This window comes from Hyperolius riggenbachi, chromosome 3 (genome assembly GCF_040937935.1).
Source record: "Hyperolius riggenbachi isolate aHypRig1 chromosome 3, aHypRig1.pri, whole genome shotgun sequence".
NCBI lineage: Eukaryota > Metazoa > Chordata > Amphibia > Anura > Hyperoliidae > Hyperolius > Hyperolius riggenbachi.
Window position 1 is genome coordinate 3,967,314 of NC_090648.1, and position 12,671 is coordinate 3,979,984.

Consider the following 12,671-nt stretch of genomic DNA (forward strand, 5'->3'; position numbering starts at 1 on the left):
TGTGAGACTAAGTCCTCAGAGCTCATGTTGGGGAGACCGGGTTCATTATGGAGAGAGTGGACCTTTGGGGTGATGTTTGTGAGGCTAAGTCCTCAGAGCTCATGCTGGGGAGACCGGGATCATTATGGAGAGAGTGGACGCTGAGGGTCATGTTTGTGAGACTAAGTCCTCAGAGCTCATGTTGGGGAGACCGGGATCATTATGGAGAGAGTGGACCTTTGGGGTGATGTTTGTGAGACTAAGCCCTCAGAGCTCATGTTGGGGAGACCGGGATCATTATAGAGAGAGTGGACCTTTGGGGTGATGTTTGTGAGACTAAGTCCTCAGAGCTCATGTTGGGGAGACCGGGATCATTATAGAGAGAGTGGATCCTGAGGGTCATGTTTGTGAGACTAAGTCCTCAGAGCTCATGTTGGACAGACCGGGATCATTATGGAGAGAGTGGACCTTTGGGGTGATGTTACTTTATTGGACTATACCATGACGTCACGTGATTAAGAAGTCGCTATAATTTTCATGCATTTCTCTTGCTATTGTCATTTGTGTTGTAAACCATTTTCTTACATTTATTATAGACTGTACAGTTTTGCTATATTATTTATTACATCTCTCTGTGCATAATGCATGGAGAGCCAGCAGAGCAATACAGAATATAACTATAGTGAGATGTATTTCTTGCAGGCCAGCTCTCCTCCAGTGATTGTAAACACAGACACCTTGGAAGCACCAGCATATGTGAGTATACTGAAGTCTGTTCCATCCCCCCCTCAATCCCACCCCCACCACAGAATCCCCCCCCCACGACCTCCAGTGGCTCATTTAGCCGATGCTTCATGCTTTTGTGCTACCGAGCAGAAAAGCGTTTGACATCGTTCCTGGCGTTTTGTCATCATGACGTGTTTTGAGCCTCTTGGAGGACATGTTACTGTGAATGCAGCCAATGCTAGACGATACACACTGTGTCCGGCGCCAGGAAACGCATTAACAGGATGTGGGACGCAGTAAACGCTGTGCAGAGCTGCTGGCGGTCCCCTTCTGAACCCGCAAGCTTTTTTCCACTACCCTGCGATTTGATTCTGATCGCAAAACGCAAGGTACATTAAACAAATGGAAACTGCATCAGCAATTTCCATTACTGCGATCCGATTGCAATGCGATTTTGGTCCAAGCGCAATCGTTGTCCTGCCGCCTTTTGGATGCGATTGAGCTCTGCTATACTGAGTATATTGCAATCGAATGGTGGAAATTGAAATGCGATTGCGATCACGATTCATTTCATAGTGGAAAAGAGCCTGAAGGCAGAACCTGACATTGCCACAGCTTCACCTTCAGGGATGTTTTACATCGCAAATCACAAAACACAAAACGCAAACAACTTTCCAGAGTGATTTTGCTGCAGTTGCGTTTCTGATTTTGCTGCAGTTGCGTTTTGCGATGTTTGCCGGCGGCACAAGGAGAAACGCAGAAGAAATGCAGCATGCTGGACTTTTGAAATCATGAAAAATCAGAGTACAGATATTTCGCACGAGTATAAAACATGCGCTGCGATTTCTAGACCCGTTTGTTTCCCATGCATTTTTCCATTTTCTAGAGGATGCAAACGGATCGCAAAACGCAACATTTTCCCCTTCAGTACAAAACAGCCCTAAGCCTCAAAATGAAGACTGGCATAGGGGAGACTAGGGGCCAGTTTTAAAGTGGAGCTGAACTCTGGACACAACGAAAACGTAACAGAAATGCCCCCTGTATGTATTTAGAGAGTTTAGCCTGTGTAATTCCCCCTCATCTGTGTCTAATCACAGGTTGTAATTTCATCTCCCCCCGTGTCACATGACTGCCTATGGCAGATAAGCAGATAAGCCCATTTGAAAGCACAGGCTGTAAACAATATGTCTGCTTCCATGAATCAGGAAGTAGAAACTGACCAGATGTATATTGCAGGATTTGCATCAGCTGTAACAAAGAAATCAGAATCAATCAGAAAGGTAATGATGCTGTTGCGTATCTTTTAGAGCAGAGAGGAAGTTCTGAGTTCAGGTCCACTTTAAGGAGGAAGCCTCAACGCTGGTCAGTTGGTCCAGTACAAAATCACTGCAGCCTTTTATGGAAGATCCTCCATCGTTGCAGCCTAGTTGTTTCTATGAGTACGGTGCTAGAGTTGTAGCTTGCTGTGGGTGTGTTCCGCGTGCTTGTATGGAAATTGGCCGGTCCCCTCAGCCCCTCCTTTTCCCATACAGGTAGTCCCCGACTTACGAACGCCGACTTATGAATGACCCGCCGATACGAACGGCATGGATTCTCTGTTTCCATGGGAACAAGTCAAAACATTTTTTTTTTCAAATTGGACTTGTAGTTTTTGAGAAAATCGATTTTAAATAAATCACACAGGGGGCCACAGAGGAGGTATAGAGGGCAGAGGTGACACAGAGGGGGACACTGGAGGCACAGGGGGGCACAGAGGGCAGAGGTGACACAGAGAGGGACACTGGAGGCACAGAGGGGCACAGAGGAGGTACAGGGGGCAGAGGAGGCACAGAGGGGGACACTGGAGGCACAGGGGGGCACAGAGGAGGTACAGGGGGCAGAGGTGACACAGAGGGGGACACTGGAGGCACAGGGGGGCACAGAGGGCAGAGGTGACACAGAGGGGGACACTGGAGGCACAGGGGGGCACAGAGGAGGTATAGGGGGCAGAGGTGACACAGAGGGGGACACTGGAGGCACAGAGGAGGTACAGAGGGCAGAGGTGACACAGAGGGGGACACTGGAGGCACAGAGGGGCACAGAGGAGGTACAGGGGACAGAGGGGGACACTGGAGGCACAGGGGGCCACAGAGGAGGTATAGAGGGCAGAGGTGACACAGAGGGGGACACTGGAGGCACAGGGGGGCACAGAGGAGGTATAGGGGGCAGAGGTGACACAGAGGGGGACACTGGAGGCACAGAGGAGGTACAGAGGGCAGAGGTGACACAGAGGGGGACACTGGAGGCACAGGGGGGCACAGAGGAGGTATAGGGGGCAGAGGTGACACAGAGGGGGACACTGGAGGCACAGAGGAGGTACAGAGGGCAGAGGTGACACAGAGGGGGACACTGGAGGCACAGGGGGGCACAGAGGAGGTATAGGGGGCAGAGGTGACACAGAGGGGGACACTGGAGGCACAGGGGGGCACAGAGGGCAGAGATGACACAGAGGGGGGCACTGGAGGCACAGGGGGGCACAGAGGAGGTATAGGGGGCAGAGGTGACACAGAGGGGGACACTGGGGGCACAGAGGAGGCACAGGGGGCAGAGGTGACACAGAGGGGGACACTGGAGGCACAGGGGGGCACAGAGGAGGTACAGGGGGCAGAGGTGACACAGAGGGGGACACTGGAGGCACAGGGGAGCACAGAGGAGGTACAGAGGGCAGAGGTGACACAGAGGGGGACACTGGAGGCACAGGGGGGCACAGAGGAGGTGCAGAGGTGACACAGAGGGGGACACTGGAGGCACAGAGGAGGTACAGAGGGCAGAGGTGACACAGAGGGGGACACTGGAGGTACAGGGGGGCACAGAGGAGGTGCAGAGGTGACACAGAGGGGGACACTGGAGGCACAGAGGGGCACAGAGGAGGTACAGAGGGCAGAGGTGACACAGAGGGGGACACTGGGGGCACAGAGGAGGCACAGGGGGCAGAGGTGACACAGAGGGGGACACTGGAGGCACAGGGGGGCACAGAGGAGGTACAGGGGGCAGAGGTGACACAGAGGGGGACACTGGAGGCACAGGGGAGCACAGAGGAGGTACAGAGGGCAGAGGTGACACAGAGGGGGACACTGGAGGCACAGGGGGGCACAGAGGAGGTACAGGGGACAGGTGACAGATGGGGACACTGGAGGCACAGAGGGGCACAGAGGAGGTACAGGGGACAGAGGGGGACACCGGAGGCACAGGGGGGACAGAGGAGGTACAGAGGGCAGAGGTGACACAGAGAGGGACACTGGAGGCACAGAGGGGCACAGAGGAGGTACAGGGGGCAGAGGAGGCACAGAGGGGGACACTGGAGGTACAGGGGGCAGAGGTGGCACAGAGGGGGACACTGGAGGCACAGGGGGGCACAGAGGAGGTACAGGGGGCAGAGGAGGCACAGAGGGGGACACTGGAGGCACAGGGGGCAGAGGTGGCACAGAGGGGGACACTGGAGGCACAGGGGGGCACAGAGGAGGTACAGGGGACAGAGATGGCACAATGTTCCAACTTAGTACAGATTCAGGTTAAGAACGAACCTACAGTCCCTATCTTGTTCGTTAGCCGGGGACTACCTGTACAGTGCGATTGGGCCGTATATGGTGGTAATGGTTGTCTTGTTTCCTTGGTAGGTGAACGGTACAGAGGCTGAGATGGAGTACGAAGAGATTACACTGGAGAGGGTGAGCATTGTTTTCTTATTTGGGAGCCGCCTCCTTCCTCCGCCCTCCTGGGGGTCACACTGTTCTGTCTTTTCAGGGTAACTCAGGACTGGGATTCAGCATTGCTGGGGGCACAGATAACCCACATGTTGGTGACGACCCCAGTATCTTCATCACCAAGATCATCCCGGGAGGGGCGGCGGCTCAGGATGGCCGGCTCAGGTAAGTGGTGATACTTCTGATGGGGGCGGGGCTTGAGATGAAAGTGATGTGGTAATATGCTCCAGAGTTACCCCCCGACAGTGAGCATGAAGAGCTGAGGTTATGTGGCCCCTCCATCTTGTCAGTTAGCAGTGAAATTCCACAGGAATCCATTGCAAGGAACCTCCTCCTTACAGGACAGGCAGAGCAGGTGGGTGCCCCTTTTAGTGGTGATTCCCTAGGCAGAAGCCTGATTTGCCTCACAGGGAGTTTAGCCCCGCCTTACACTTTCAGCAGTGAAAAGGAGAGAGTTGTGTAGAATGGAAGGCAGTACCTCATGCATGCCTTATTTATCTGCTTTCTCTTGCTCCTCCCCTAGCCCTGAAGTGATGCATTATGGTTGTGGCTTGCCGCTTGTTACACACATGCTGGAAATGGGGGTTTTCAGTTGCCATCTTTTTAAAGCAGGTCCTGAAGTGTAGCGATGAAATGAAACGTATTTACTGAGCTTTCCTCAGTATTTGGGTGCCTCAGGGTGGTACGGTCTGCACATGCTCACTGGAGGGGCGTGGCTAATGTGGGGGGGCTCACCATGGGGAGGGGCATATGTGAGTATGGTCTGCACATGCTCAGTGGAGGGGCGTGGCTGAGTGGAGGGGTCACCATGGGGTGGGGCATATGTGAGTACAGTCTGCACATGCTCAGTGGAGGGGCGTGGCTGAGTGGAGGGGTCTCACCATGGGGAGGGACATATGTGAGTACAGTCTGCACATGCTCAGTGGAGGGGCGTGGCTGAGTGGAGGGGTCTCACCATGGGGTGGGGCATATGTGAGTACAGTCTGCACATGCTCACTGGAGGGGCATGGCTAATGTGGGGGGGGGGCTCACCATGGGGTGGGGCATATGTGAGTACAGTCTGCACATGCTCACTGGAGGGGCGTGGCTGAGTGGAGGGGTTTCACCATGGGGAGGGGCATATGTGAGTATGGTCTGCACATGCTCAGTGGAGGGGCATGGCTGAGTGGAGGGGTCACCATGGGGTGGGGCATATGTGAGTACAGTCTGCACATGCTCAGTGGAGGAGCATGGCTGAGTGGAGGGGTCTCACCATGGGGAGGGGCATATGTGAGTATGGTCTGCACATGCTCAGTGGAGGGGTGTGGCTGAGTGGAGGGGTCTCACCATGGGGAGGGGCATATGTGAGTATGGTCTGCACATGCTCAGTGGAGGGCGTGGCTGAATGGAGGGGTCACCATGGGGTGGGGCATATGTGAGTACAGTCTGCACATGCTCAGTGGAGGGGCGTGGCTGAGTGGAGGGGTTTCACCATGGGGAGGGGCATATGTGAGTATGGTCTGCACATGCTCAGTGGAGGGGCGTGGCTGAGTGGAGGGGTCTCACCATGGGGAGGGGCATATGTGAGTATGGTCTGCACATGCTCAGTGGAGGGGTGTGGCTGAGTGGAGGGGTCTCACCATGGGGAGGGGCATATGTGAGTATGGTCTGCACATGCTCAGTGGAGGGCGTGGCTGAATGGAGAGGTCACCATGGGGTGGGGCATATGTGAGTACAGTCTGCACATGCTCAGTGGAGGGGCGTGGCTGAGTGGAGGGGTTTCACCATGGGAAGGGGCATATGTGAGTATGGTCTGCACATGCTCAGTGGAGGGGCGTGGCTGAGTGGAGGGGTTTCACCATGGGGAGGGGCATATGTGAGTATGGTCTGCACATGCTCAGTGGAGGGGCGTGGCTGAGTGGAGGGGTCTCACCATGGGGAGGGGCATATGTGAGTATGGTCTGCACATGCTCAGTGGAGGGGCGTGGCTGAGTGGAGGGGTTTCACCATGGGGAGGGGCATATGTGAGTATGGTCTGCACATGCTCAGTGGAGGGGCATGGCTGAGTGGAGGGGTCTCACCATCGGGTGGGGCATATGTGTGTACGGTCTGCACATGCTCAGTGGAGGGGCGTGGCTGAATGGAGGGGTCACCATGGGGTGGGGCATATGTGAGCACAGTCTGCACATGCTCAGTGGAGGGGCGCGCCTGAGCGGAGGGGTCTCACCATGGGGAGGGGCATATGTGTGTACGGCCTGCGCATGCTCAGTGGAGGGGCGCGCCTGAGTGGAGGGGGGCCTCACCATGGGGTGGGGCATGGTAGGGGTCACCATGGGGTGGGGCATATGTGAGTACAGTCTGCACATGCTCAGTGGAGGGGCATGTACAGTCTGCACATGCTCAGTGGAGGGGCACTCCTGCATGGAGGGGTCACCATGGGGTGGAGCATGGGTGGTAGTCTAGGAAGGGGGAGTAAACATTTCACTGGGGCCCCAATGATTGTGATACAGATGACATTCTGTATATCTGTGTCTTATAGTTGATGTGATTTTTTTCTGTACGACTGTCTAACCTGCGAGAGAGCAGCTGAAATGGTGACTAACATTTTATAAAGATGAATCCCTGGGATCCTCCCACATCTGTACCGCTAGGAATCCTCACTCCCTCCTTCTGGCCACTAGAGACCTCCGAGGATACGTAGGAGTATGGGCTCTGATTCTGATTGAACAGCCAGTCTCTTGACTTCCCACAGCTCTCTCTAGTGGCTGGAGGGACAGGAGGATGACTCAGACAATGCTGGAGGAAAGTCCTATATATTCTGAGGCTTTCCTGCAGATTACTGACATGGCAGTGAGTTCTGAAGAGTTCCTCTGACGCTTCTCTGTCATCCAATCACCTTCTTCTCCGCCCCCTCAGGGTGAATGACAGCATCCTCTTTGTGAATGAGGTGGATGTCCGGGAGGTGACGCATAGCACTGCTGTGGAGGCTCTGAAGGATGCCGGCTCCATTGTGCGTCTGTACGTCATGCGAAGGAAACCCGCCTCAGAGAAGATCATCGAAATCAAACTCATCAAGGGGCCAAAAGGTTTGTCGTCCATTTTGAATTAAGGGGTAGACATAGGCTGGGGCGGTCTATAAGGGTAAGGCATATGTCCGGGGGGCGGGTTGTCTGTTAGCGTTATATATAGGTGAATGTGGGGGAGTGTGTTAGGGTTAGGCATAGGTAAGGATGGGGGTGGGGTCGGTTAGGCATACCTAAGGGTGGGGGTGCGCCCAAAACGGTGTACCATGTGACGGTTTAGTCGCACCCGGTGCGAAGTTTCGCGGGCACCGCGCAGCTCTAAACTTTGCGTGCCCTAAAGGGCTTCTAGGCATGCTAAGTTAGCACTCTTTTGTGAATCAAGCCCATTGAAGGCTAGAGCAACCCTGATAGGATGAGGTAAATAGTTCCAGATTGTTGAGCAGCCATTGAGAAGTCGTTATTAAAGAGACACTGAAGCGAAAAAAAACCTATGATATTATGATTTGTATGTGTAGTACAGCTAAGAAATAAAACATTAAGATCAGATACATCAGTCTAATTGTTTCCAGTGCAGGAAGAGTTGAGAAACTCCAGTTGTTATCTCTATGCAAAAAAGCCATTAAGCTCTCTGACTAAGTAACTTAGTCCTGGAGAGGGCTGTTATCTGACTTTTTTATTATCTCAACTGTAAGTGAACTTTTTACCTTTTCTCTGCTAGAGGAGAGGTCATTACTTCAGACTGCTCTGAAAGACTCATTTTGAATGCTGAGTGTTGTGTAATCTGCACATATTATAGAATGATGCAATGTTAGAAAAAACACTATATACCTGAAAGTAAAAGTGTGAGAATATTTTCTTTGCTGCTAATCTTCTAGTAATTATTCATAGTACACAACCAATTCATTATATCATATATTTTTTTTCGCTTCAGTGTCTCTTTAAATCTCTGGATTGGAGAGGGTGGTTGGTGTTATATTCAGGTAGGACGTCGGACAGGAAGGTGGGACAGGAGTTGTGAAGTAAATGCTGAGTGTGAATCCTGTTGTAAGGTAAATAGCTGTAAAGGAAGAATCTCCTCAGGACGGGTGGGACTGTGGCGGGAAAAATCTGCATGTGGTGTAAGATGTCAGCAGGTCACCACCAGAGACCACACGGTAAAGTCTCCCTATGTGTCCTCCTTTAGCACTGCATGACTCTGTGTTGTGTTCCCCCTGGCCAGGCCTGGGTTTCAGCATTGCTGGCGGCGTTGGGAACCAGCACATTCCTGGAGATAACAGTATATATGTGACGAAGATCATTGAAGGCGGAGCAGCGCACAAAGATGGACGTCTTCAGATTGGTGACAAAATTCTGGCGGTGAGTCTTGTGGTCACTCAGCTTCCTCTGTATGGCCAGATCAGAACGAATACTCAGTGCCAGGCAGCAGCTACTCCAGCCCTAGAAATTCTGAGCCAGGCCATGTCTCATATGTGGGGCAGATGTAGCATTGCATATGTGGGGCAGATGTGGCATTGCAGTGAGCAGAGAATGTTCCGTGTCAGGAGATGTGTAGAAGGCACAAATCAGCCACTAGATTAATCATGTTAGATTAGATTAGTGGACCTGTTAGGAGGTGCAATGCCATCAGAACATTGATATATATGTAGGATCTGCTCAGCTGGATGTTTTAGACAACACGAGAAAACTTCTGACTGAAAGGTTAGGAGATAGATTTACTGAATCAGGCCAGTTATGTAGATAACTTATTTACCTGCTACTTTCTGTAACTCTTCCCTCTCATGCTCTCACTGAGACCTGTAACAAAGAGCTTCATGTGTGACCAGCAGCAGTGGCATTCCTTTAATGATGCCTTTCCTAAGATCTCAGCGGGGGTGAATGCCCTGTGCAGTGAATGTCAGGACGTAGCAGGGATTGCTGGTAAAATGATTGTAACCATCATTTCGTTAGGAACCAGGAGTTTACCTTTCATTCCATGATGTCCTGCAGGTGAATCACGTTGGTCTGGAGGATGTGATGCACGAGGATGCTGTGGCAGCCCTGAAGAACACATCCGATATTGTCTACCTGAAAGTGGCCAAGCCAACCAATGTCTATCTGAATGATACCTACGCTCCTCCCGACATCACCACCTGTACGTGGCAGCTCAACTCTACATCTGTCTACTATACACCCTTCTCCAGGGTTATCACTTAACCCTCCCATCTCTCTCCTCCACCTATAATCTCTCTCCTCCACTCATCATCTCTTTCCTCCATCCAAAATCTCTCTCCTCAACTCATTATTTTGTCCTCCACGCACCATCTCTCTCCACAACCCACCATCGCTCTCCTCAACTCATCCATCTCCCTCCTCTCCCCACCCATCTCCCTCCTCTCCCCACCCATCTGTCTCCTCCACTCATCCCTCTCCTCCACCCACCCATCCATCTCCCTTCTCCCCCCACCCATCTCTCTCCTCCACTCATTATCTGTCTCCTCCCCTCATCATCTCATTCCTCCATCCAAAATCTCTCTCCTCAACTCGTTATCTCTCTCCTCCATACACCATCACTCTCCTCAACTCATCCCTTTCCTCCACCCACTCATCTCTCTACTTGACCCACCCATCTCTCTCCTTCACTTATCATCACTATCCTCCACTCATCCCTTTCCCCTCCTCCACTCCCCATTCCTCTCCTCCATCCACCACGTCTCTCCTCCGTCCATCATCTCTCTCCGCCACCCACCATGTCTCTCCTCCACTCTAATCTCTCGCTTCCACCCATCCCTCTCCCCTCCTCCCCTCGCCTTCTGCCCTTCCACATCTTTTCTCTCTCCACCTTTCTCCCTGTCATCATCCCGTCACTTCTTTGTAATGAACACTTTCTCCTCCCAATCCTCTTTTAAACCCTGGCTCTCTGTCTCCCTCCTGTCCATCCTCCCTTCCAACCCCCGTACCCCCACCTCATGTCTTCCCTCGGCTCTCCATCTCGATGGCTGCCCATTCACCCGTCTTGCCCTTGATCTCATCAGAATAAGCCCAGTAAGACAGCAACACAAACAACCTCCCTCCCATCTGTCTGCCTTCCTACCTCTTGTATGTTTCACTTCTTCTTCATCATCTTCCCCCTCCCTCCATAAGTTTCTCTCTCTCCATCCTTTTTGCTTCCACTCTCTCCATCCTTTCTGCGTCCCCACCCTCCATCTTTCCCAGGCTCCTCCTTCTTTGTATCTGTCCCTCCTGATATCTGATCTTTCTTTTTCCAGCCTACTCCCAGCAGCTGGACAGTGATCTGTGTCACCCCAGTTACCTGGGCCCTGAATATGCATCGGTGATGACGCCAACATCTCCCCAGAGATACTCGCCCATCCCCAAAGAGCTAATGGGAGAGGAGGAGGTACCACGGTAAGATGAACAGATGAATGGCCTGTGGTGGGACAGCAGGGGGCACATGCTAAACTGGAGCGTGAACTCTACAGAGCCCCCAGCCACCACCCGAGCACACCACAGAAGGTCCACAATGCAAGGGATGTATCAGAGTTTTAGGAAGTAACACACAACTGCAGGAATGGTGTATCTGCTGGATTACTGGCACTGGCTGGACAAATCTTAAGACAAGTTTTCAAGAGTTGACTACATATACACCCCACAGGAGATGGTAGACCAGTGACAATACTAGCCACCAGATTCTTTACTATGAAGTCAGAACCCTCAGGCTTGTCCCACTAACAGTAAAGACAGATGACCTGAGGTGTGTCCTCTGGACCAGCAGATCAGGTGGTTGCTGAAGTGTGATGTGAAGTCTGGCTGATGTTGAAGCAGGTGGCTGTTAAGCTTTGTTGTTGATACAGGGTTGGCAACTGGTAGACAGATGGAGAATATCTGGGCAGGTGAGGTCACAATGGGAGCAGGAGGTTATGGATAATCCAAAGTCAGTAACAGATCAGCAGAAAACATGGCACTGGGCTTCCGGCTTGAGTGAAGTCAAGAGGTATAGGTAGCAGTGTGGTGTTTTATCTCCCATGCCACCATCTGTGTGTGCACCAATCTAGTCCTTTCCTTTCTTGAAAGTTGTAGAGGGTTTGGCACACTGAATACTTTCTGAAATGATAGTCTTCATAATGGTGGAGGGTTCAGATATATAAAACACCCTCTGAGATGGTAGCCTAGATGATGGTAGAGGATTTGGGCATATTGGAAACCCTTTTTGATGGGAGTCTTGATGATGGTGGAAGGTTCAGGCACATAGGATGACCTTTGAGATGGTAGTCTTCATAATGGTGGAGGGTTAGGGCATATAGGACACTCTCTGAGATGGTAGTCTTGATAATGGTGGAGGGTTAGGGCACATAGGACAACCTCTGAGATGATAGTCTTGATGATGGTGGAGGGTTTAGACACATAGGACAACCTCTGAGATGGTAATATTGATAATGGTGGAGAGTTTGGGCATAAAGGATAACCTCTGTGATGGTAGTCTTGATAATGGTAGAGGGTTCAGGCACATAGGATGACCTTTGAGATGGTAGTCTTGATAATGGTGGATGGTTTGAGCACATAGGACCCTCTCTGAGATGGTAGTCTTTGTAATGGTGGAGGGTTCAGTCATATAGGACACTCTCTGAGATGGTAGTGTTCATAATGGTGGAGTGTTTGGGCAGACAGGACACTCTCTGAGATGGTAGTCTTGATAATGGTGGAGGATTCTGACCCCTGGGATGACCTTTGATATGGTAATCTTGATAATGGTGAAGGGTTCAGGCACATAGGACACTCTCTGAGATGGTAGCCTTGATGATAGTGGAGGGTTCGAGTATACAGGACACTCTTTGGTCTTGAAAATGTCAGAGGGTTCAGGCACATAGGACAACCTTTGAGATGCTAGTCTCGAAGTGACCAGACAATATATTCTGTACAGCGCTGCGGAAGATGTCGGCACTATATAAATAGTAAATAATAATAATAAAAATAATAATAAAATAATGGTGCAGGGTTTGGGCACATAGGACACTCTCTGAGATGGTAGTCTTGATAATGGTGGATGGTTCAGACACATAGGACGACCTTTGAGATGTAGTCTTGATTATGGTGGAGGGTTTAGGCACATAGGACACGCTCTGAGATGTAGTCTTGATTATGGTGGAGGGTTCAGGCACATAGGACACCCTCTGAGATGATAGTCTTGATGATGGTGGAGGGTTCAGGCACATAGGACACTCTCTGAGATGCTAGTCTTGATAAT

General features: G+C 51.6%; 1 protein-coding gene across 8 annotated transcripts in view; it reads left to right on the forward strand.

Annotated features, from left to right (window-relative positions):
• DLG4 (discs large MAGUK scaffold protein 4) overlaps positions 1-12,671 on the forward strand; it is a 508,272-nt gene that overhangs the window by 392,286 nt on the left and 103,315 nt on the right. For 6 of the 8 annotated variants that reach the window (XM_068273811.1, XM_068273814.1, XM_068273812.1 and 3 more), the window contains 7 exons: positions 682-735; positions 4,362-4,412; positions 4,489-4,613; positions 7,344-7,513; positions 8,634-8,806; positions 9,437-9,581; positions 10,696-10,834. In XM_068273811.1, the coding sequence (XP_068129912.1) occupies positions 682-735; positions 4,362-4,412; positions 4,489-4,613; positions 7,344-7,513; positions 8,634-8,806; positions 9,437-9,581; positions 10,696-10,834 (857 nt within the window). The remainder of the gene's footprint in view (positions 1-681; positions 736-4,361; positions 4,413-4,488; positions 4,614-7,343; positions 7,514-8,633; positions 8,807-9,436; positions 9,582-10,695; positions 10,835-12,671) is intronic. The other 2 variants (XM_068273810.1, XM_068273817.1) reach the window with 1 other exon arrangement.